Here is a 21,325-nt window from a genome sequence, read left to right as displayed (position 1 = left end):
CGGCTTCCGGCAGCGGCTGCGCTGGCTCGGCTGCTGCAGCACGGGGCTGGGCTGGGCTGGGAATGGGGAGCTGAGGCACCCCGGGATCCTGGGAATGGGGAGCTGAATGTACCCCGGGATCCTGGGAATGGGGCTGAATGTACCCCCGGGATCCTGGGAATGGGGAGCTGAGGGCAGCCCGGGATCCTGGGAATGGGGAGCTGAGGGCACCCCGGGATCCTGGGAATGGGGAGCTGAAGCACCCCGGGATCCTGGGAATGGGGAGCTGAAGCACCCCGGGATCCTGGGAATAGGGAGCTGAATGTACCCCCGGGATCCTGGGAATGGGGAGCTGAGGGCAGCCCGGGATCCTGGGAATGGGGAGCTGAGGGCACCCCGGGATCCTGGGAATGGGGAGCTCAGGGCACCCTGGGAATGCGGAGCTGAGTGTACCCCCGGGATCCTGGGAATGGGGAGCTGAGGGCACCCCGGGATCCTGGGAATGGGGAGCTGAGAGCACCCCAGGATCCTGGGAATAGGAGCTGAGGGCACCCAGGGTCCCAGGAAGAGGAGCTATGGGGCACCCCAGGATCCCAGGAAGAGGAGCTGAGGGCACCCCAGGATCCTGGGAAGTGGAGCTGAGGGCACCCAGGGTCCCAGGGCAGAGGGTGCAAAGGGCACCATGGGTCTGTGGGTGCCAGCAGCTGCACAGGAGCTCGGGCAGCCTCACTCCCCTCTCCCAGCTCTCTCAGTGCCTCTGAAACACCTTCAGAGCCCCAAGATGAGCCCGTGTCTTTAAAGGCACCCCAGGGCTGAGCTGAAGTTCAGCAGAAACTGGATCATGGAGATATAAATCTTTTATTGACCCCTGAGTGGCAGTGCTGGGAGCCAGGCTGGCCCAGCAGGATCACCATCCCCTGACCTTTCAGCATTCCTGCTCTGTTCAGTTGGGGCTGGCTCTGCTTAAATATTTATTTATTTGAAAGAGAACACCCCCACACTCCCAGCAGGGACGGGGACAGGCTGTGTGTCAGCAGCCTGGTCACATCCAGCTCCTCTCTGCGGGGCTGGGGGAGGCTGAAGAGCAGGCTCAAGGTTTCCAGTGAAATCCAGCATGAAGTGTGTGTGCAGAAGGAGAGCTGTGCCCTGCCGTGCTGGCAGCTTATCTCTGTCCTCTGGAGAGCCCCAGCCTGGCCAGGCAGCATTGCCTGGTGCCTGCATACCTGCATCCTGGGGATTTATCTGCACCTATCTCCCTGTTTGGGGGGACACCCCCTTGTTTCTTGCTGGTGGCAGTTGGACACATCCAGATAAATGCCGGGTTTGGGTGGTGCTAGCCAGCTCTGGGAGTGGGGAGGATGCCAGTGCCAGTCAGGGCTGGCAGGGGATGCCCACGTCCTTCCCTGAGGCTGTCCCTGCACAGGGAATTCCCAGGTGCCCGTTAACCCTTTCCAGGTGGGTCAGCACTTTGCAGGGCACTGCCAGGTCCAGCTGTGTCTGCTTGTCCTCAGCCTGTGGAGCTCACGTGAAGCATGGTTTGCTTTTCATCTTTCAGCCTTGACCTGAGAGCTAGAGGTGCTTTGTTGGTTTTGTTCAAATCAAAGCCAAGATTTACTGACTTTGAGGGCTGGGGCTTTCAGAAACCCGACGAGTTTGGAAGCTCTGAGGAGGCTGCAGAAGCTGTGGGTGCTGTTTGATTTCACCTTCCGGGCCTGGAACGATCGAGTCACAGCCCCTGCAGCAGCTGCAGCTTAAATTGCAGAGTAATGTTGGAAAGTGCTTGGGGTATTTGTTATGAAACACTGCAGGTAGGGAAAGTTGGTGCTTCCCTCATCCCTTTCATCCTTCTCAAGGATGGGGCCTGGGAACACTCTGGGGATGGCCTTAGAAACGGTTTTGGGAACAAGGAAAATAATTCTGGAGCAAGAAAGGAGCAGGCAGGAGCTTCAGGGCTCCTGTGTCTGCCTAGAAACCTCAGGACATGGGCCTGAGGGTCCAGGCAATGCTGCAAATATAAATTGCATTTTAGTCTCATTTTCCTGGTCCTCTGCCCTTGTTTCTTCCCTGGAGGAACAGGGGGAAGTGCAGTTGGTGTAGTTGGTTTTCCCTGGGTGGGAGATGCTGGACCTGAGCATAAATGTTGAGCTGCCCCCTCCTCCTTAATGAGGCTTTTACTACAGCTGGAAGAGCACAGTGCAGTGCTGCCTGTTCCTACTATTAAACCTTAATTGTGGGACTGGCGTTTTCCTAAAGTCCAAAATATTTTGGCACTTGTCTTGGTAAAGGCGTATTTTTTTTTGTACATAGATGATTTTTTTTCCCCTTTTATTAGCAGAAACCATCTGCCCTGTAAACAGAGATCAGGAGCAAACAGCCTTGCTGGCAGTTCTGCATCACGTGGGAATGCTGTGGTGCCTGCATGGGAAAGGGCCTGCTTTCTGCCTTCTCATCCTGGCAGAAGGAAACTCCAGGCACATCAGAAGCAGCTAATTTAAGCTGATGAGTCTTGGCATCGCATCTGAATTGCAGAGAGGATGTGACTGGAGCTCTCTGTAGAGGTGCACAGCCCTGATTAAGCAGGATGGATGCTCCTGGGAATGAGGGGGAGCATGGAGGGAAGGGGTTGGAGCTGGAGATTTAGGCAGGGAATGACAAAAAGCCAGGAGTTTGCAGCGCTGCAAAAACAAGCTGGGAGCCCAGAGAAGAGCCTGGCCAGCCAGTGGGGTGAGCTGTGGTCACTGTTAATCAGCAGTGTTGATTGATTTTTGATTACCAGCATCCCTTGGCGTTAATGCAGTCACCCTTCACGGTGCCTGGTGTGTTCAGAGCTCCCCAGCTGTGTCACCTGTGAGAGCACACACACCTTATCTCAGCCAGCTTCCATTGCAGAGCACATCTCCAGCGTGGGAGGAGAAGCAGACTGGATGGGAAACCAGTTTGATGTTGAACTGTAAGGTGTCAGGACGTGGGGTGCACCCCTCCTCCTCTTTTGTGGCTTTCTGTTCCGCTCCTGCCTTTATTTTTAACATCTCTGGCGAGTACACGAGTGCCTGTGTGCCTCTGTACAGGCTCCTCAGACTGAGTGTGTGTCCAGTGACATTCCTGGCTGCAACTTAAACATGGAATATGAGAGACTTTGTATGGCTGAGGGAAAACTCTGCAGGCAGTGCATTGTAATGTATGTGTCCCTCATTTTTGTCTCTGAACCAGACAGTCAAAATAGGATTTTCTTTTTCATAAAAAAGGAAGTATTTCAGCTATGGAAGAATTTCCAGAGCTTGGTTTCTTTTATCAGAGAGCACAGCCAAGCTTTGCTTGACCAAAAAAAAGCAGAAAACCTTCCTCAAACACAAGTTAGAAGATTGTGAGATGGCAGCAGATTTCTAGCACTGGGAAATGCTTATGAAGACATGAAATCTGGACTGATGTCCAGTGTTTTGCATTTATGCTGAGGTGTATGTGAGGGAGCACGGGCTGGGGACAGTGAGTACCTGGGGAGGAAACCCGAAATGATCAGCCCCAATTCCCAGCGGTGCCTCAGTGCCTCGGGCTGGCACTTTGCAAACTTTCCAGTGAGATGCAAATGCAGATAACTGCAGATAAGGACAGAGCTGCTGCATCCGAGGAATGTCCCTGGCTGTAGAGCTCCGTGCTGTGCTCTGGGGGCAGGTTTTCAGGTGCTAATTGTGCCCTGCTGTGTGATCCTCAGGAGAGAAACCTGGACTGGTTCCCCCGGATGAGAGCCATGTCACTGGTCAGCAGCGACTCAGAGGGAGAGCAGAACGAGCTGAGGAACCTGCAGGAGAAGTTGGAGTCCACCATGAAGCTCGTGACCAACCTCTCTGGGCAGCTCTCGGAGCTCAAGGATCAGGTAAGGAGCGGGCACACACTGCCACGGGCAGCACGGGCTCCTGCCAGCCCAGCTGGGGTTGTGCAGCTCCACGGCTTCTCCAGACCCCAGGAGAGCCTCCCCAGGGGAACTCGTGGTTAGGAGAGCAGTGAACAAACCAGAGCCCCACGCTCCAGCTGACCTGCCTGGTGCTGGCCCACCTGCGAGTTCCAGAGTGGCCACATCAGAAAGGGAAAACTTGTGTTAAAAAAGTCACCAGAGTTAACTGGAATCAGTCCTGGGCTGGTGCAGGGAGCCTGCATGGTGGTGGTGTTGTTGTTTGGGGTTTAACCTGGAAAGCTGAGTGCGATCCTGTCAGCCAGAGGGTGTGACACTGACACAAGGGCTGTGTCACCGTGTGCACCTCAAAACCCACCGAGAAACTGGAGAGGCACTCGAGTGGTTACTGGTGGTGCTGGTCCCTCCGTGCTGCGGCTGTGCTGCTGTGCAGATGTGATTTGGCTGCTGCCACCCTCAGCCTGCAGCTCACACATCCCCAGGAGGGTTTGCACTGCTCTCCACAGACCTCACAGGGTATTTCTGGTGCAGCAGCTTCTCTGCAGCAAGAGCTGGGTGGCTTCTGCCTTGGCTGGGCTCGAGGGCGTCGTGGGGCTGGTGCCAAGCCCAGCCATGGCTTTGTGAAAAACAGAGGCAGCAGAGCTTTAGCTCGTGCTGTCCCTGGGGAATCCAGCCTGACTGGAGGGAACAGGGAAAGCACGGAAAGCACTGCTGCCTGTGCTGGCAGGAGCTGTTTGTGGTGGCTGCTTATCTCTGTGCATTAATAACCTGAGCCAGATGGTTCAATTAGTGAATTGATGTAGGTATTGGCACTGGCTACGATTAATGGCTGACTTGCACCCGGGTGGTGGATGGAGCTGCCCGGGGCAGGAGTGGCCCAGCAGCTCTGGGTCAGTTCCCCTCCCAGCAGCAGTGCCATCCCTGCTGCCCACCTCGGCTGGGCTGCCTGGGTGTCTCCATGAAGCACTCCTCTGTCAGGAGGCCCTGGCAGCCAGCACTGCTGGGATCAGCTCCTGCCTTGCACTGGGGCTGCAGCTGGGCTCTGTCCGGAGCACCCTGTGGAGGCAAGGAAGGGATTAATGTGGGGGACTGGGGCTGACAGCCTCGCTGCCCCAGGCTGTAATCAGTTCTCAGGCACGGTGCCACAGAGCCCCTTGCTCCAGCTGGTCTGAGCATGGAGGGCAGAGGCAGTTGCTCTTTTGTCTGGGCTTTAATTCTTTCCTGGCAGCGGTTTGGCTGTTTTGCCTGGAAACAATGACCCTGCCCCGTGTGTCCTGTGTCTCCCTGCTGAAGGCTCTGTGTCCAAGTGCTCTGCAGGCACAGGAGCCTCCCCACTGGCCACAGCCTCACGACACATTTCTTTCTGAAGCTTGCAGCCCTCTTGGCTGACCAAGCACTAAAACCTCTCCTTGCTCTTTGTAAAAATAAGAATGAAGGATTTAGCTTTTAGAGAGCTATTTGACTGTAAAAGCAAGAGAGGAAACCAGCTTCATTAGTGTGGTGATAGCTTTTAGGAATTCCCCTAAGTACCATTATTGAGAGCCCTGCTGAAGATGCAGGATGCTCCAATTATGTGACAAAGCCAGTATATTCCTCCTCCTGACCAGGAACTGTCTCCAGGAAAGAAACCAAGTCAGGGAATTTTTATTTGTATTTATTTTCTTGTAATTAAATAAAGGGAAAACCTCTCATTCATTTGCTCTTCAAGCTCGTTAGGTTTCTGGAGACTCTAATTATTAGGAGCCGAGTTCCAGCCCGCCTGCTTCCCCAAAGTGCACCAAGGGCCATTAAAATCCTGATCACTTTAATTCTGTGTGAAAAGATTACACCGTAATTGTCTGCAGCAGCAGGGGATTAGATGTAATCACCCAGAAATCCTTCCCAGAGTGCAAGCATGCTCCTGGGGCCGGGCCCAGGCTGGGGACAGCCCCCTGGGCTCCAGGTGTGACTCAGGGTGACAGGGTGCAGGCAGTGCCCTGTCCAGTGGGGATCCTGCTCCTGGAGCTGACTCCAGCTCACCATAACCTTTGGAGCCAGGCAGGCTCTGTCAGGCCCAGGCGTTATCGGGGAGCCCAGCCTGGCTCAGCTGAACCCCTCGTTTGGGTCCTGTCAGCACTAATTCCAGGGCCTGGCAGCTCCCTGGGGATTTGCTGTGCATGGCTTTTATGGCCTGTTAGCCCAGGTGTGCTGGTACTGGAAAGCTTTTGCAGGAGATTCACTCTCCAGTAAAGGTGATGGCAATAAGTTGCTCCCTCCTGCAGCCCTGTGCCCTCCACACAAGCATTAAACATTGTGCAGGATTAATAATGTCCTGCATTGACACTAAAATTGCATTTCTCCCTCTTATTTATGGTTGGTTGCTTTATTCTTCCCTTTTTTTAAAGCCACATCTTCTACAAACACCTGCACCAGTGTGCACCGTCCCTTTTCTACCCAGCCTGAAAAATATCTGCTACAGTCCCTTTTCATTATTCCTCTTTCTTTCCCTTTTTATTCCACGCATCCTCTGAATCAGTTTATTGGCAGTGTGAAATTGTGACTCTCAGTTTGCTCAGTGAAGATAATTAATGTAAAGGGGCATTTTTAAGCCAAGTCCTTGTGGCCTCTCTGCATTTCCACTTGTGGGTTATCACAGCAGCAGTTTAACATTCAGGTTCAGCAGGGAGTGGGGGGTGTGTGTGTGTTCAGAGAGCTCTGGGAAGATCCCTCTCCTCCTGCTCCCATTCCCTGTGGAGCATTAGAGGCTTTTTGTGGAGAGAATTCCAGCAGCTGTGCAGAGGAGCAGGAGGTGTGCCCTGGCCTCGGGAGGCCGTGGTCAGCCCTGGGGAAAGGGAAAACAGCAGCTCTGCCTCCCCTTGGGCCAGGCAGGGAGCAAGGTGCTGAGGTCAAGGCTAATTATGGTTTCAAGAGGAATGACGGTGTTTCAGCCCTTTTCCTGGCGGTTTAAGGAGTGCCACTGGGCACACGCTGAGGTGTGGGGTGTGCAGCAGAGGAGCCTCGCAGAGGCTGTCCAGCACTGCCCGTCTGGAGCAATCCCATTCCCCACAGAGAGCTCCAGGTGAGCCACTGGCTGGCCACCAGCACACCCTGCCCCAGCTGGGAAACCATCAGCTAGAAACTGGGCTTTAAACAGATGCACTCAAGTGGGTTACTGGTGACCGTGGTGCTGGGGCTGGGTTGACTGCTAGGTTTGATCTTGGAGGTCTTTTCCAACTTTACCAATTCCATGATCCCAAATGTGTTAGTAACCAAATGAACCAAACATGCACACGCCACCTCCCTTCTGCTGGGGTTGCTGCCACAAGCAGTGACACTGGCTGGCATTTGTCATTAAACAGCAAAACTGGAGAAGTTAAATGGTGGCTGTAGCTGGAAGGAGCAGGATGGGAGTGTGGATCGTGTGCTGTGGTGTGCTGACCCTGAGGGTCTTGGGGGGGCCCAGGTGCCGTCGGTGGGGCAGGGATGAGGCTGTCCTGGCGTTCCCTGTGAGCCATCCCACGTTGTGGCTCCTCTGCAGCCACAGCACCGCGGGAGCTGTGGGATCCTGCTGTGGGATCCTGCTGTTCGCTCCCGACACCCTGCCCAGCCAGAGTCATCCCTTACATGGCTTATGTAACTTGTCAGAAACCTCCCAAAGTTTTAAAAAAGCAGAGTGGAGCCATTGGATTGTGGCCTTTTCTCAATATCAGTGATAACAGTGATCCATTTCCCGTTCACAGTTCACTGATCAGGAGAACATTATTTAACGAGTGGGAAGCAGGTGGGGAATGCCAAAGTTTGGGGTGTGTGGCAGTGAGGTGGTTAAGTGCTGCCTTGGCACATGGGGAGGGCTGTTGGCTCACTCGGGATGAGAGCGGGGAGTGCTCAGTGTTTTCCAGCAAAGGCAAGGGTATTCCCAGCCTGACTGCAGGGCTCGCCCCTTTGTCCGCCCCCTCTGCTGGACGGGTTACAGAGAATTCCTGACAGGGGAGGTTCCTGCGGGCTGCTCCCCGCTCCCGTGCCCGCTGCCTGCCGGGCTCTGCCGAGCTGTCCCTGGCACGGCGGTGTCTGGGCACACAGATGGGCTCGTGGCCGTGCTGGGGCTGCAGTCAGCCCCTGGCCCGGGAGCAGGCTCTGGCTGCAGCCAGTGCTCCGCAGCAAGCGCCAAGCACGACAGGCCCCTGGGCGAGCTGACGCACAGGAAGCAACGAGGCCTAATGAGCAAACTTGTTAATTTTCCAGATGACAGAGCAGAGGAAGCAGAAGCAGCGCATCGGTCTCCTTGGACACCCCCCGCCCATGAATGTGAACCTGCAGCAGCAACCGGCCTGAGCCGGGAGGGCCACGGCCCCTCCGGGACAGCCCCAACATCCCCGGCCCCGAGGCTGCTCCCTGGACCTTCTGTGCATCCTGTAAATACCCTGGTTTTATACTTAGATGTATATGACTGCTACTCTTATCAAGCTGGGGGCGCGTGGATTGTGATTAGAACTGTTGGCACGGGACAGAGGTTAAACTTTGTGCCAAAACTATCAAAATTGCCTTTTCCTTGGAAGGACTTAAGAGAGCACCTGAATTGCACTTGAAAAGATTATTTGACTATGTGACATGTATTTTGTATTTAAAAAAAAAAATAATAGAATAGCTAGTATTTATGTTTTTATACAATTGTGCAATATGAATTATGCAATCACAATATATTTGGAACTCCTGAATGTCCTAAGGGAGTGCACATCTTTGGATCTGGTGTGTTAGTACAATGTAATAAATGGTATAAAATTACAGGTGTAAATGAGGCTGCTGCAAAATTGTGTAACTGGTGATTTTTTCATACCCTTGGACATTTTTGTACCATGTGTGTAAATATCTTGCAATGCCATATTTGTTGCCTCTTCCTCCCAGGGATGATGCTGGGACTCCGTGAGCTGTTCAATTGGTATCAATTAAAGCAGAACATTATTTTGAAGCTTCCAAGTGAGGAAAGCAGGAGGTATTTTTCAAGAGATTTCTTTAGAATACTGAGGCTAGAAGAGCTCAGACACCGGGTTTTTTAAATGCTAAGATTTCTTAAAGGGAACTTTTTATGCAAAATGAAGTTTGGAATGAGGATGCCCTGCTGGCGAGTCGGTGCAGTCTCCCAGGACCGAGCTGAGGCTGTCCAGGCTTTGCATTCTCAGTGTGTAGGATCCTCTCCTTCTATTTTTTCATTAGAGACCTACGTGCCTGCTAAAGCTTTAGCAAACAGGCACTGCACCGACTGAAATGTGTCCTGTAGCTGAGCACTGATGTGTGTAATGCTTGTGTGAGAGCCACTGGTTTGAGGCTGCTCTGTCCCACCCCTTCCTCTCCCTGCCCCCTTTCATTTGGTCACTTTCTTTGGTTTCTGATTCTCCAGAGTGTGAAAGGAAACTTGTCAGGTTGTTGTTTGGTTGGTTTTTTTTTCCTCCAATCCGCTGCATAGTTTTATACATGGACCTCATTTTACAGGAGCTGACTTCTCTGCAATACTGTCTACAAAAGAAAAAAAAAAAGAAAAAAAGCTACAGAAAGAGCTATGAAAATTTGTAAATGCATAAATATAGGTATTTAAATAAATGATGCAAAATACTCTATGGTCAGAGGCTGCTGGTGGTTTGTGTCCCCTCCAAGGTGGTGTTTGGCAGTTCTGTCACACACGCATGTCCTGGGATGTGGCATCACAGGGGCCTGGCAGGTAAGGATGGGGCTTTTCCCAGTGCCCAGAGGGGCAGAGGTTGATTTTTTTAAAACCAGAGCATGTCCCTCCTCCAGCAGTGAGAGGCACTGGCACCCAGGGAACTTCACCTGTGGTCACTCTGGGTTGGGATACTTCACACTCTCCCCACTGATAGTTTGGGTTTGTGGCTGTCATTGGAGCGTGTGAGAGTTAAAAACCCCTCCAGCTCCAAGTATCGTGTGCACAGGAGCGTTGCTGGTTATGTGTATTTGATTAAGATGTAGCAGGAACTACCTGGTACAATTAATCATCTTTAATCTGGTAAGTGCACACAACTGTCTGAGGTGGGTGCGTGCCCCCAGCTCAGGTCATCAGCAGAGCTCAGCGGGAGGGCACCCGAGGGTGGGGGAGGAAGGAGGGCAGCCTGACCAGCAGTCTCGCAGCCAGATTTATCGGTGAGATTGTGACTCCTTAATCACATGCATTTCCATATATATCTCCTGGCAAATCTGTCTTCCCCTCTGCAGCAAGGTGTGTGCAGAGGGAGCGCGGCGCTGCGGCTGCCGCCGGCGTGGCGCGGCGGAGGAGCAGGATTTCGTTTTCCCTGAGCGGCAGAGACACGTACCTGACTCACTCCTTCCCCTCCTGCCATCCAGGGATAAGCAGACACACAAATTTGTCAGGCTTCCCGGAGCCTCTGCCAGTCAGGTGAGAGGGAGGCGGCCGAGCGCAGCCTGAGAGGATGTGCGCTGTTGCTTCATCTTTACCTTAAAAAGGCAGAAGCGCCGAGTGCCTCGCACGGGCACGGCCCTGCTCTGCTCTGTGATCCGTGTGGAACCAGCGGGGTGGAACCCGGGCCTCTCACCGCGCCTCTGCCTTCCCAGGAGCTCTGGGGACATGCAAAAAGGGAGCTCCTCTCTCCCTGGGCTGCAAGCTGCAGCAAGAGAAGCAGAGCACAGCCACCACCCCGGCCGTGGGGATGCAGGGCAGGTGGGTGGTTCCAGGGGTGGCACAGGTGGCTCAGGAGGTCACACTGTGTCCCCAGCCTGAGCAGAGGCTGCGTCAGCTGGGCAGCAGAGGAAAGTGACTCTGTTCCTCCCCTCAGCCCACGAACAGGTCATTCCTCTCTGCAGATTCATTTCTGCAGTGACATTTCATGCATGACCATCACATTTTTCCTTTTTTCTTCTTTCGCTCTTGGGTTTTCTAAGCCTTTTAAAATTTTTCTTTCTGGCTGAGCTCCTCTGCCCACGATGGCTGTGCCAGCAGAGACAGGGAATGGTGAAAACCCTGCTGGGGCTGGTGGTGGTTCTGTCCCTGCAGCTTCCAAGGTCAAACCTGTGTTAGGACTTTCCCGTTCTGGACTGAGATCTGGTGCCCCATGGCAACTTCCTGATCTCAGAGAAAAGCTGTGTGAGGGATCTGTTTAATTTCCCCATTTGGGGTACTCTTTTCCACAAAAGCTGAGTATCTCTGACATCACGAAAAGCTTTATTCACAATTATTGGACTCTCAAGTGCAAAAAATCCTCCAAAACCTGAGAAAGGCATCTGTAATGTAAGTTTAGGTCCTGCACAGGAGGGAGCTTTTTTGGCTCTAAAAACACATCGCTGACATCCAGTAAAATTAATGATTGGGTGACAGACGGATGGCTGTTGGTTTAAGGATTAGATTGAAACCAGGGAGGTTCCACCTGCCCTGCACACACCTGGGTTTTCCTTTGGCATCAGGTTTCATTAAGCAGGACTGCTGGATGTGAAAAGTTTGGGACCACGATTACTTTGTCTCTTAAATAAGAACTTCCATTTGGAGGTGGAAATCAAAAGTGACCTTCTGAAGAGGAAGGAACGAACCGAATCTACCAATTTTGCTAATAATGGAAAGTCTTAGAGGGGAAGGATCTCCATGCATTCCTCAATTTGCATGACTGGCTGAGTGTGTGGAGGAGCCTTTTCTCCACTAATGAAGCAGGTGACATGCTAATCAAGGCAATGCAAATAACAGCTCTGAAAGCGCAGCCACGGCCCCAGCACCGCCACAATGGCAAATTCAAGCCTCATCCTCAATTTTGCAGCAAATTGGCAGAGGGCAGGACAAAGGAGCCGGGATTGCAGCCTCGGTGCTCGCCGCGGGGCCTCGCGCTGGGGCGCGCGTGATGGAGACCTCGTTACATAATGGGGGCTTGATTGATATCAGGGAAGTCATAATACAGCTCCATAGCAATCCCCCTGGTCTCCCCGGATGGGAAATGCTCCTACACACATGCCTAATAGGGGTTTTAAATTGCCCATTGTGTTTCCGAACAAGAGAAACTTATTTGGAGTACTTTCCCTTTCCCATTTCCAACGTAAGCAGCTGAAGACACTGCCGTGTGTGTTCTCTGTGCTCTGCAGACCCTCTGGCTGCAATTCCAGGCACACCCGTGGGTCAGGTGGGAAGGGATCACCTGGTCCAACGTCCCTGCTCCTTCGGGGCCGTCCCTGAGCTTGTGGCAGGAGTGCACAGGAGGTGGCCGGGGGATGCCCGTGGAGCCACCCCGTGCCAGAACAGCCAAAGCCACTTCCATGTCAAGTGCCTTCCCACCTGGGGACACAAAGCTCGTGCTGACGGACTGGGTGGCTCCCTGTTTCCTTGGGAGACTCCCTGGCTGTGGGCCAGCGTGCCCAGGTTCTTCCACGCCGCGCTGGAAGTTCCGTGCCAAGCTGTGCACCTCCTGGCCCCGGCCAGCGCAGAGTGTAACCTTTACACTCAGCACGCTGCATTTACTTCTACAAACACACTGACCAGGCTTCGAGCTCGCTCAGGACGAGCTGTGGGTATTTGGAATAAAATCAGGACAAATATTCCTTCTAAGCGAAACTGGCATTGTCACTGCGACATAAGGAGTAACTTCTGGAGAGATGCTGTATTTCTCCATCCAATTTTTTATTTACTACCTTTCCAACATTCTTTCAGACTAAACATGTTAATGAGCTGAATGTCAAAACCACCCACGAGTAAACTGAGCTGTCCCATCCAGTAGGCTGATGTTGGTTTGTTTTTAGTAACTAGCAAGGATGCTGGAAAACCCCTATAAAGATTTCATTTTTAACAAAAAGTACCAAAAACTCCACCAGTTTTGCATCACAAAGTTGTGGTTAAAGTCAAGATTTGAGTCAAGCAGCATGTCTGTGGTTTTTGTGGGTGGATGCATCTCGGAATGACTATCAATCTGTCAGAGGGAGATCTGCATGTCATCTCTGCATATGACAAGCAGAATCTGCAGTGACAAATATCTTTCCAGTACTCGCTGCGCTGAGCCTCGTACCCCTCCTGCCATCCAGAATCGCCAAGTCTTGTCAGCACATAGCTTGGACCCGCTTGTTTCTTTTAAACCGACTCAAACAGAGGAAGGAAAGACAAATATAGAGCAGTGCTCTAGAGATGCCACTGAACACCACTGCCAATGTGCTTAGTCACCCCGAAATTGTGACGTGCACGCAGGAGGTGCCGTGCCGGACACTTGGATCAGAGCAGCCTGCCCAATCCTGCCTGCTCTGCTGCAGTTACGTGTGTGAGGGGGACACTTGGAATTGAAATTGTGTAAGGAAAAAAAATTAAAGAGTAACTCTGGACCGAACCAGAGTAACTCAGAGGTGCAGCTGGAATTGCATGGAGAAGGTCACAGGGGAAAAAAAAAAAAAGGCAAAAAAACCTAGAAAATCTGATTGATTTAGAGCTTGACTGCTGGTGTGGAAGTGCCCAATCTTCTCTCTGTTTTCAGGTCTCCATGGGAGAAACAGGAGCAGTTTGAGCCAATGCAACACAGGAAAAAAAGCCTGAAATGCAACAATAACCAGGAGATGGGAAAAGCACCCTGTGTGCAGCCCAGCTCCCAGTGCTGGGATGCATCCAGAGTCTGTGTGAGAACGTGCTGACAGCTGAATAAACTGCCTCGAGGCAGGTGCTTCCCCAGGAGCCCCACGGAGCAGGAACAGCCAGACCCATTTCCAGGCAGCCCTTCCCTCCAGAAGCACTATCATCCCTCAGACCTGTCTCTCGGCTTTCTCACCCATTAGTGCTCCTCAGCTGGCTCTTCTCACCCTGACTCTCAGCCCTTTTTTTCCCCTTTCTTGTCTCATCTCAGGAATGACTTTGCAGCTCTTGCTTGCCCAGAGACCTTCCACTGCCTGGAAATGGTGCCTGGTCCCAAGGGAAGGGGCAGGAGCAAAGCCTGTTCCTGGGCTTTATTGAGGCAACGGGTTTGTTTTCACTTTCCTTTTCTAGCGCTAAGTAAATACACAGAACACCAAATCTGAAGGCAGTGAAGAGTGGAATTCCATCTCTGTTCCATGTGTTCCAATATGACTCTTAAAATAGTGGAGATGCTGTGTTATGATTTCCATTTCGCTTGTGTCCATAACACTGTTTTTACGCAGCAGAGATGGAAACACAATCTGTTAAGTCTGTAAGAAACTTTTCCTTATGAATGATGGGTGCAAACATCATGTACAATCACATTCCAAGAAGAAAATTCTATCCCCTCGGTGTTAGCAGCCCCAAAAGGAGCTAAAAACTGCAGCTTGCCTGTATTTACACACCACAGGAGTTTTCACATCAATTTAATCACAGGATCATTCATTATTCACAAACCAAAGAACGGTTATAATCAAGTAGAATCATAGAATTGTTAAGGTTGGAAAAGACCTTTAAGATCATCAAGTCAGTGATCAACCCAGTCCTGCCACCATGTTCACCACTAAACCATGTCCTCAAAGCCACTTCCACAGGTTTTCTGGGACACTTGCAGGGATGGTGACTCCTCTGCTTCCTTGGGCAGCATGTTCTAATGCTTTACAGTCCTTTCTGTGAAAAAATTTCCCTAAAATCTAACCTAAACCTTCCCTGGTGCAACTTGTGGTAGTGCAGCAGCACAACTACCTGCAGGACCCAAATCACAGAGTATCTCCCCGTGTCCGACCCCAAAGTGGTGGGAAAACTACCCCACATCTTCAAGAACATCTCCATGTGATGCTAAATTTGGTGTTGACCTTTGCAATGTGGCCCTGTGGCTGACTGCCTTTACTGATAAATGCATTTATTGCCTTTAATTTGGATTTTTGCTGCTAGTGAATCTCACTCTGGCACGAAAGGTCGCACAGCCAGCAGACTTCTGCAGAGAGCAACCTGGATTGTGTCCACTTAGATCTAGAGCTGATGAGAGAATTAAGCTATTTAAACCCAAAATGCACGGAAATGCAGACTCACCCTGAAGACACCTCCAAACCTACAGCTGCTCCAAGTCTGGGAGAAGCCAGGACCAGGGCTATGGAAAACCTGAGACAGGCAGGGCTGGCCGGGCAGGATGAGTCACCCACAGGGAAATGCTGCTGATGGGCTCCTCCTGAATGTGCTCGCAGACATCCTGCTCTGCTGCGTCAGGAGCCTCTCTCCCAAAGGTGTGTGTTTGTGGTTGGCAACCAGAGCTTGTTCCCTTTTTTCCCTAAAATTAGGAAGTGGGAGGAATAGAAGGAAACGGTGGCCACCAAAACCTGCTCAATGTAAATGTTGGGAAGAGATGGAAAGGCAGGTTCCTCGCAGCCCTTTGATGTCAGTGCCATCACGGCCACTCCTAAGTTTCTTCCTGGCCCTGTGAAAATTTCCTGCACAGAGCCAAGGGCATCAGTGCAAAGGATGTCTGGGATGAATGGATGGTGCTGAAGGAGCTACCTTGTACCAGCCCAAAGAGAGCAATCCATTTATTAAGGGAATTCTCTACCAACAACTCCTCAACGTTGGCACAGAAGCACAGGGCAGGGGTGGAGTGAATAAAAATCCTTGGCTGTTGCCTGCAGCAGGCATGGATAACAAGGCTGTGGGCTGCAGGATCCCCTCACCTGGGAGGGGTTTGAAGGAATAAGTATCCAAGGAGGAATGAAGCAGCTCCTATGTCAGGGACATCTTGCTAGTTAAAGCTTTTACCTGGCTCTTCCAGGCTGCTTTGCTTTCCAGCTCACCCTGGGCAGAGCTCCGAGCTGTGATTCCAGCACGGAGAAAAGCAGCTGGCAGTGTGTTCAGTGCTGACCAGAGGCCACATCCCTGTGCCAGAGGCTCTCCTGCCTCCCATATACACCCACCCTTCTCTCCCCATTGCCATAAGAAATGAGACCCCAAACTCAGGGCCTGAGTTGGTGCCTACAAGATAAGAACATAAACTCTCTGATTTTTGATTTTCAGATATTTTGTAAGCCTAGTTCCTGGTCTTTCTGTGGGTCTAGCACTCAGTCTGACATGGCTATAGGAGAAAATCTTACTCCTTACCCACACCCTCACCCTAATTCTGAGTAACTGGAATTGTAAAGCAGGAGGGAAGATTACATGTTTGTACAGTACCTACAGGGCTGCCCCCTCCCCTCTGTCCCAGCTTGTCTCTCTGGGAGACCGGGGTTACCTCAGCCTGTGCCAAACCCCACATTTTATACAGTGAAAAAATGAATAGGGAGAACATTCAGTTTTCCTGAACCAAGAGCCCAGAGGTGGTGCATGAACTCGCGCAGGAGCAGGCGGGCAGACAGCGTGAATCAGAGGCTCGGGTGACTCCAGGGAGCAGGAAAGCCCTGGTGGCAGGCGGCCAGGCTGAGGCACAGCTCCCGCGGCGCATTCCCGCAGCATCCTGCCCACCCCTGACAAATCCTTGCAGGCACCAGTGAGTAACAGTGGGGAGCTGTGAGCAGCTTCCCTCAGTCAGTGGCTCCTCTGGGGTGACTGTTCACAGTGCTCTCTGAAAGTGAATGGCCCTTAAATTCACAGCTGGGGTTCAGCTTGTGATTCGAGCCTGTCACCCACAGTCAGGAGCTGTGTGTGACGTACAGCTGTGTGTGAGTAGACCAGAAATATCAGGGTGCCACCTCCAGAGAGGAAAAGCACCTGGTTTCAGTTCTGAATGCCCTTGAGCACAGGCTCAGCTGCTGGTGGGCAGCAGTGGGTAGGGCCTTTCGCTGCTCCCTGGTGCCGCTGTCATCATCTCCAGGAGCAGGTTAAATTGGGCTGGTGACGCTGGGCACGGCTGCTGACCTGGCTGCTCACCTTTGTACACCGTGTTTACAGTAACCACGAGCCGGCTGATGTCTAAAAATTATTGCTCTCGTGTTACACTCAGTCCTTACTACACCTTTTTGGGGACGAACTTAATTTTTAACTCCAAATCGAGACTGATATAAATCATTAAGCCATCCATCCTGCCTAAATTAATATATTGCAGTCTTTTCACATATACAGGGAGGAGTGTGTGTGAGCTGCCCGGGAGGGGTTTGGGGAGGAAAGGGCATTTCTGCTCTGGCTATTCCGATGCTGTCCCCCGCAGCAGCGGTGACCGTAAAGGTTAAGCCTGCCACAGACTATTGTACCCAGCGGCACTGCTTGGCTGGGCTTCGCAGTCTAATTGCCACTGACCCCGTGACAATGAGGTAATGTCTCTGCCTCCCGGGTCAGATAAATACTGCTCATTTTATAACCACCAGACACGTTACTGAAAAACAGATAGGAAACGACCCAAAGTCCCATGATCGCTGGAATATAAACTCTACTACAGCTGTTGCTCTTGTCCTTCATTTGAATGCTCAGGGGTTTTTCTCGTAACACCCACTCAGAGGCAGAGCTCTTGCCCAAAGTCCAGCTGGGGATCTTCTCAGGTGGCCTCACCCAGACTAAGAGGGAAAGGTAGGAAAATGCCCGAGTGGAAGGATGTGATTGGTAGGAAACAACAGGGATAAAATTGGCTTCTAGCAGATTTCTAAACCTCAGCCACCAGAACAACTGTGATGGGAATTCAAGCGAAGAGCTGTGCTGGGGACTGAGATCCAGCACCCTCACACAGTTCAAGGGACTGGCAAAGCCCCCTGAACACCCCAAGTTCAACGCCACAGGCTGCAGTCCTGCCGGTGCAGCCACGGTTCAGCCCAAAGTCCTCGTTCCCACCTCTCTCCCTCTGCCCCGTTACAGCTCCCTAACGACGGGGCCTTTGAAGATAAATGCCCGAGTGACGCCAGAGTGACGAGCAGGACTTTGCCCCGCTCCTGCGAGCACCAGGGGGACACAGGACAGTGATAACCCTCGCTCCAAATCCATCCCTGTCCCGAACCCTGCGCTGAGCCAGCCCCAGCCTCCCTTCGGGGCAATGGCACAGCATGCTGAAGCTGTTCTGCTGGAGTAGCAAAGCTGCTTTTCTCCCCTGTGTTCCCACAAACTCCCTCCAGCACCCCCTGCATCCTCAGTGCTGGGAAAAACAGGGTTAAGACAAACCCTGCAGCCTTACACCAGAACCTCTGCAGAATGAACCCCAAAATATTTAGAGACATTAACTCAGAATGACCAAGAAAATAAAGTCCTTTTCATTGGCACATCCTTATTTTAAATAAAATACCCCCAACAGCAGCTTGTTTTGCTGCTATTCAGAATTTTAGCCATCTACTCTGCTGTACCTTTAAGAAGTTGAGGGCTTCTTTTCTAAGCTGTTGAAAAATGCTGAGATGAAAAATATTTTTACAGTTCCGTACCTGATATTTACAATAATTTGGGCTTTATAAATGCTTGATTAAAGTTGTTCTAAGCATTTCTTATCTCGATATACTGCCCCTAATTGTACGCTGTGACTGTCATGAAGGCGTGGTTCAAATTCCAAACTCAAAAGATTTTTCTTTCCCTCACGATGTTCTCGGGTCACACTTTAAATTACCTTTTTTCCCCACTCTGGCCATGACTCAGCAGCGTTGATTTGCATTGGGCTGGCACTTTGCATACAAGCTACAGAGAAGTGATTTAAATACAAAATGGTCAAATATTTCATAGACCTTCTTTGACCTTCTCCATTCCTGTACTATCAATTTCAGTATCGTTTTGATGGGAAGGGTGATTCCTGGCACGGCATGTTAGAGATTGTTCCAGGTTTCTTCGCATTACTATCACCTCTCTGCACCAGCCCCGCTGGGATTTGGATTTGCCATCTCTTGCACTACGGAAAAAGCTTCCTGCTCATTCATGCGCTATAAAAAGTGGCCACTGAGTATAAAAATTGGTACAATGAAACGAAAACGTGTTTGGGAAAGTCATTGGTACTTGGGAAAGTCGCTGGTACTGGCAGTAACCATTTGTTGATGCACTTAAACATTTTATTTTCATTTTCTTCTAAGTAAGAAGCCCTGTGTTGTAGTCAACTCAATTTTAGTGGTGTGTATGTGTACATATATATATATATATGTATATATGTATACATACATATATATATATATATCCCAGACCCCTCCATGCATCCAGCTGGCCAAGGCCACCCCCCAGAACACTCAGATTTAACTCCTGGTGCCAGGGGAGGCATCAGCAGCTTCTCCAACCCCCTCGATGTCATGTGAAAATACAGCAGAAAACATTTTCCCTCTTGGCTTGGCACGACCTCTGTTTGACTTTAAAAATGACTGTGCCGGGGGTTTTTCTCTTGGTTCTTGTTAACCACCACCACCTTTCCCTCATTACTGGAACAAACACGAACACATTTGGACAGCATTTCTTATTGTTTTAAAGAGAGATCACATCTCTCTGTGCCCTATCAGGGCTCAACTTTTACTCAAGGTATCACTTATATATTAAGCATATTTTATTTAAGAACAACTGGGTTTTTTTTTCAGGATTATATTGGGGAAATACAATACCTCCAGCACATTAGGAGACATTGAATTAAAAACTCTGAAAGGTTTCTTTCTTCAAGGAAGCAAGACATCGATTGTGCTAAATTACCAGTTTCTGCTGAACCACTATAATGCATTGACTGGGGCAGATGAAGCATTTAAGACCAGTCCAGAATGCCTCTAATGGCACTGGCACATCAGGCGTGACGTTGCAGCCATAAATTGCCCACTGGGTTCCAGATACAGAAGTCCCAACATAATAAAATCTGGAAAATCACATTGTCCTTGCAGACCTGAGTCAAGTGGATCAGTCAGATCTCAAGTAACTGCAGTTCTGCACTGACAAATAATAAACTGCAAGGTAACAGCTTGATAAGCAGTGTTTTTCATTTTAAAGTAAAATATTATCTATAAAATATTACAAAGAAGAAGTATTAGTTTTGGCAAAGTGAAGTTATGATTGAACTTTTTTTTTTTTTTAATATTGTGAAAACCAATCTAATGTAATTAGATAACACTTGAATATTATGCAAGTGCATGCTTAGGCCTTTTGGAAAGAACAAGGTCTCACATGTTCTTCTATTTTAAATACATGCTGCACCTCCCGAAATCCCCGGGGAATGTGTTTAGCAAAAGGTGAGCTCAACATTTCCAAAGGCACAGAGCCGCTCCGCTGGGCCGGGAATTCGGGAATTCGAGAATTCGGGAAGTCGGGCATTGGCGCTGTGCGGGATCGCACAGGGGCGCGTCCAAGGCTACGCGGGAGCGCGGAACCACTCTCGGGGCTGCGGGTGGCATTCCTGCCTATGAAGCAGCCCCGGGTTTAGCTTACAAAAATCCAGCAGTGCTGTGTTTTTATTTTATCTCGGAATGGCTGAGAACAGCCTGGCTGGCGGCGGGCTCAGGGAACGGGCGGTGATGCGCGGCAGCCGCTCCTGCACCCCGTCCGTCCCCAGCCCCAAACGGGGCTCGGCCGAAGGCGGTCCTGGCCCCCGCGGCTGGCGCAGCTCGTGGTTTTGGGGGCTTTTCTCGCCTTTTGGCCCCCCCCCGTGCCGGGCGCGGCGGTGGCGCTGGAAAGCCCCGCGGGGCGGCTGCCAGGCGGCGGCGGGGGCGGCAGGAAGGCGGGCGGACACGGGACGGGAGGGAGGGTGGGAAACAGGACGGGAGCCGGCTGCCCGCACGCCCGCGACACGCCTTGGCCGCCCGCCTGTCCCCGTGCGGAGCCGGGGCTTGGCCGGGCCGGGCCGGGCCGGAGGCGGCGCTTCTCCCGCTCCCCCGGCGGCGCGGCCCCGTCACGTTCCGCTCCGCATGGTCCGGGCGAGCCCGCCCCGCATGGCCCGGCACGCCCTCAGGGGCCGCCGCGGGGGCGGCTCGGAGCCGGGCAGCGCCCGCCCCTCACGGACCGCGCCGGGGCCAACGTGCCTTCACAGCCGGCCCGGTCCGCCCCTCACGGACCGCGCCGGGGCCAACGTGCGCTCACAGCCGGCCCGGTCCGCCCCTCACGGACCTCGCCGGGGCCAACGTGCCTTCACAGCCGGCCCGGTCCGCCCCTCACGGACCTCGCCGGGGCCAACGTGCCCTCACAGCCGGCCCGGTCCCGGGGCAGTCACACAGCGCCCGCCCCTCACGGATCGTGCTGCGGGGAACGCGCCCTCACAGCCGGCCCGGCCCCGGGGAGCCGCACACCGGTCATCCCTCACCTCAGCACCCCCCCCAGCTTCCCTCAGAAATGGTGTGAATTCCGCTCCCCAGGGACACAGTGTATGTCCCGGCCGGGCAGCGATCCTGCTGATGGAAGAGCGTGGGAAACGGTGTAAAATGAATGTGACATTTCCTTCTTCGCACCTACGCGTGTGTGTGAGCGTACTCTGTGCTGCCTCGCTGCGTGTGCTGTGTGCGAGGGTCACTCACTGTCCTTTCCAAATTCATGGAATCATAGAATGTTAAGGGGTTGGAAGAGATCTTAAATTCCGTCCATTCCCATGCCCTGCCATGGCAGGGACACCTTCCACCTTCCACCGTCCAACCTGGCCTTGGATGCTTCCAGGGATGGGGCAGCCACAGCTTCCCTGAGCAACCTGTGCCAGGGCCTCCCCATCCTCGCTGGGA

At 52.1% G+C, this 21,325-nt stretch overlaps 1 protein-coding gene across 4 annotated transcripts in view; it reads left to right on the top strand.

The window, feature by feature from the left end:
* Nucleotides 1-9,477, top strand: part of ITPR1 (inositol 1,4,5-trisphosphate receptor type 1) — a 159,909-nt gene extending 150,432 nt beyond the window's left edge. For all 4 annotated transcript variants that reach the window (XM_041425478.1, XM_041425479.1, XM_041425477.1 and 1 more), the window contains 2 exons: nt 3,689-3,850; nt 8,108-9,477. In XM_041425478.1, the coding sequence (XP_041281412.1) occupies nt 3,689-3,850; nt 8,108-8,197 (252 nt within the window). In that variant the 3' untranslated portion in view covers nt 8,198-9,477. The remainder of the gene's footprint in view (nt 1-3,688; nt 3,851-8,107) is intronic.
* Nucleotides 9,478-21,325: the final 11,848 nt, after the last annotated feature.

Source organism: Onychostruthus taczanowskii, unplaced genomic scaffold (genome assembly GCF_017590055.1).
Source record: "Onychostruthus taczanowskii isolate IOZ18803 unplaced genomic scaffold, ASM1759005v1 scaffold9, whole genome shotgun sequence".
In the NCBI taxonomy this organism is placed as follows: domain Eukaryota; kingdom Metazoa; phylum Chordata; class Aves; order Passeriformes; family Passeridae; genus Onychostruthus; species Onychostruthus taczanowskii.
The sequence above is the reverse complement of the archived record's forward strand: the minus strand, read 5'-3'. Positions and strand labels throughout refer to the sequence as shown.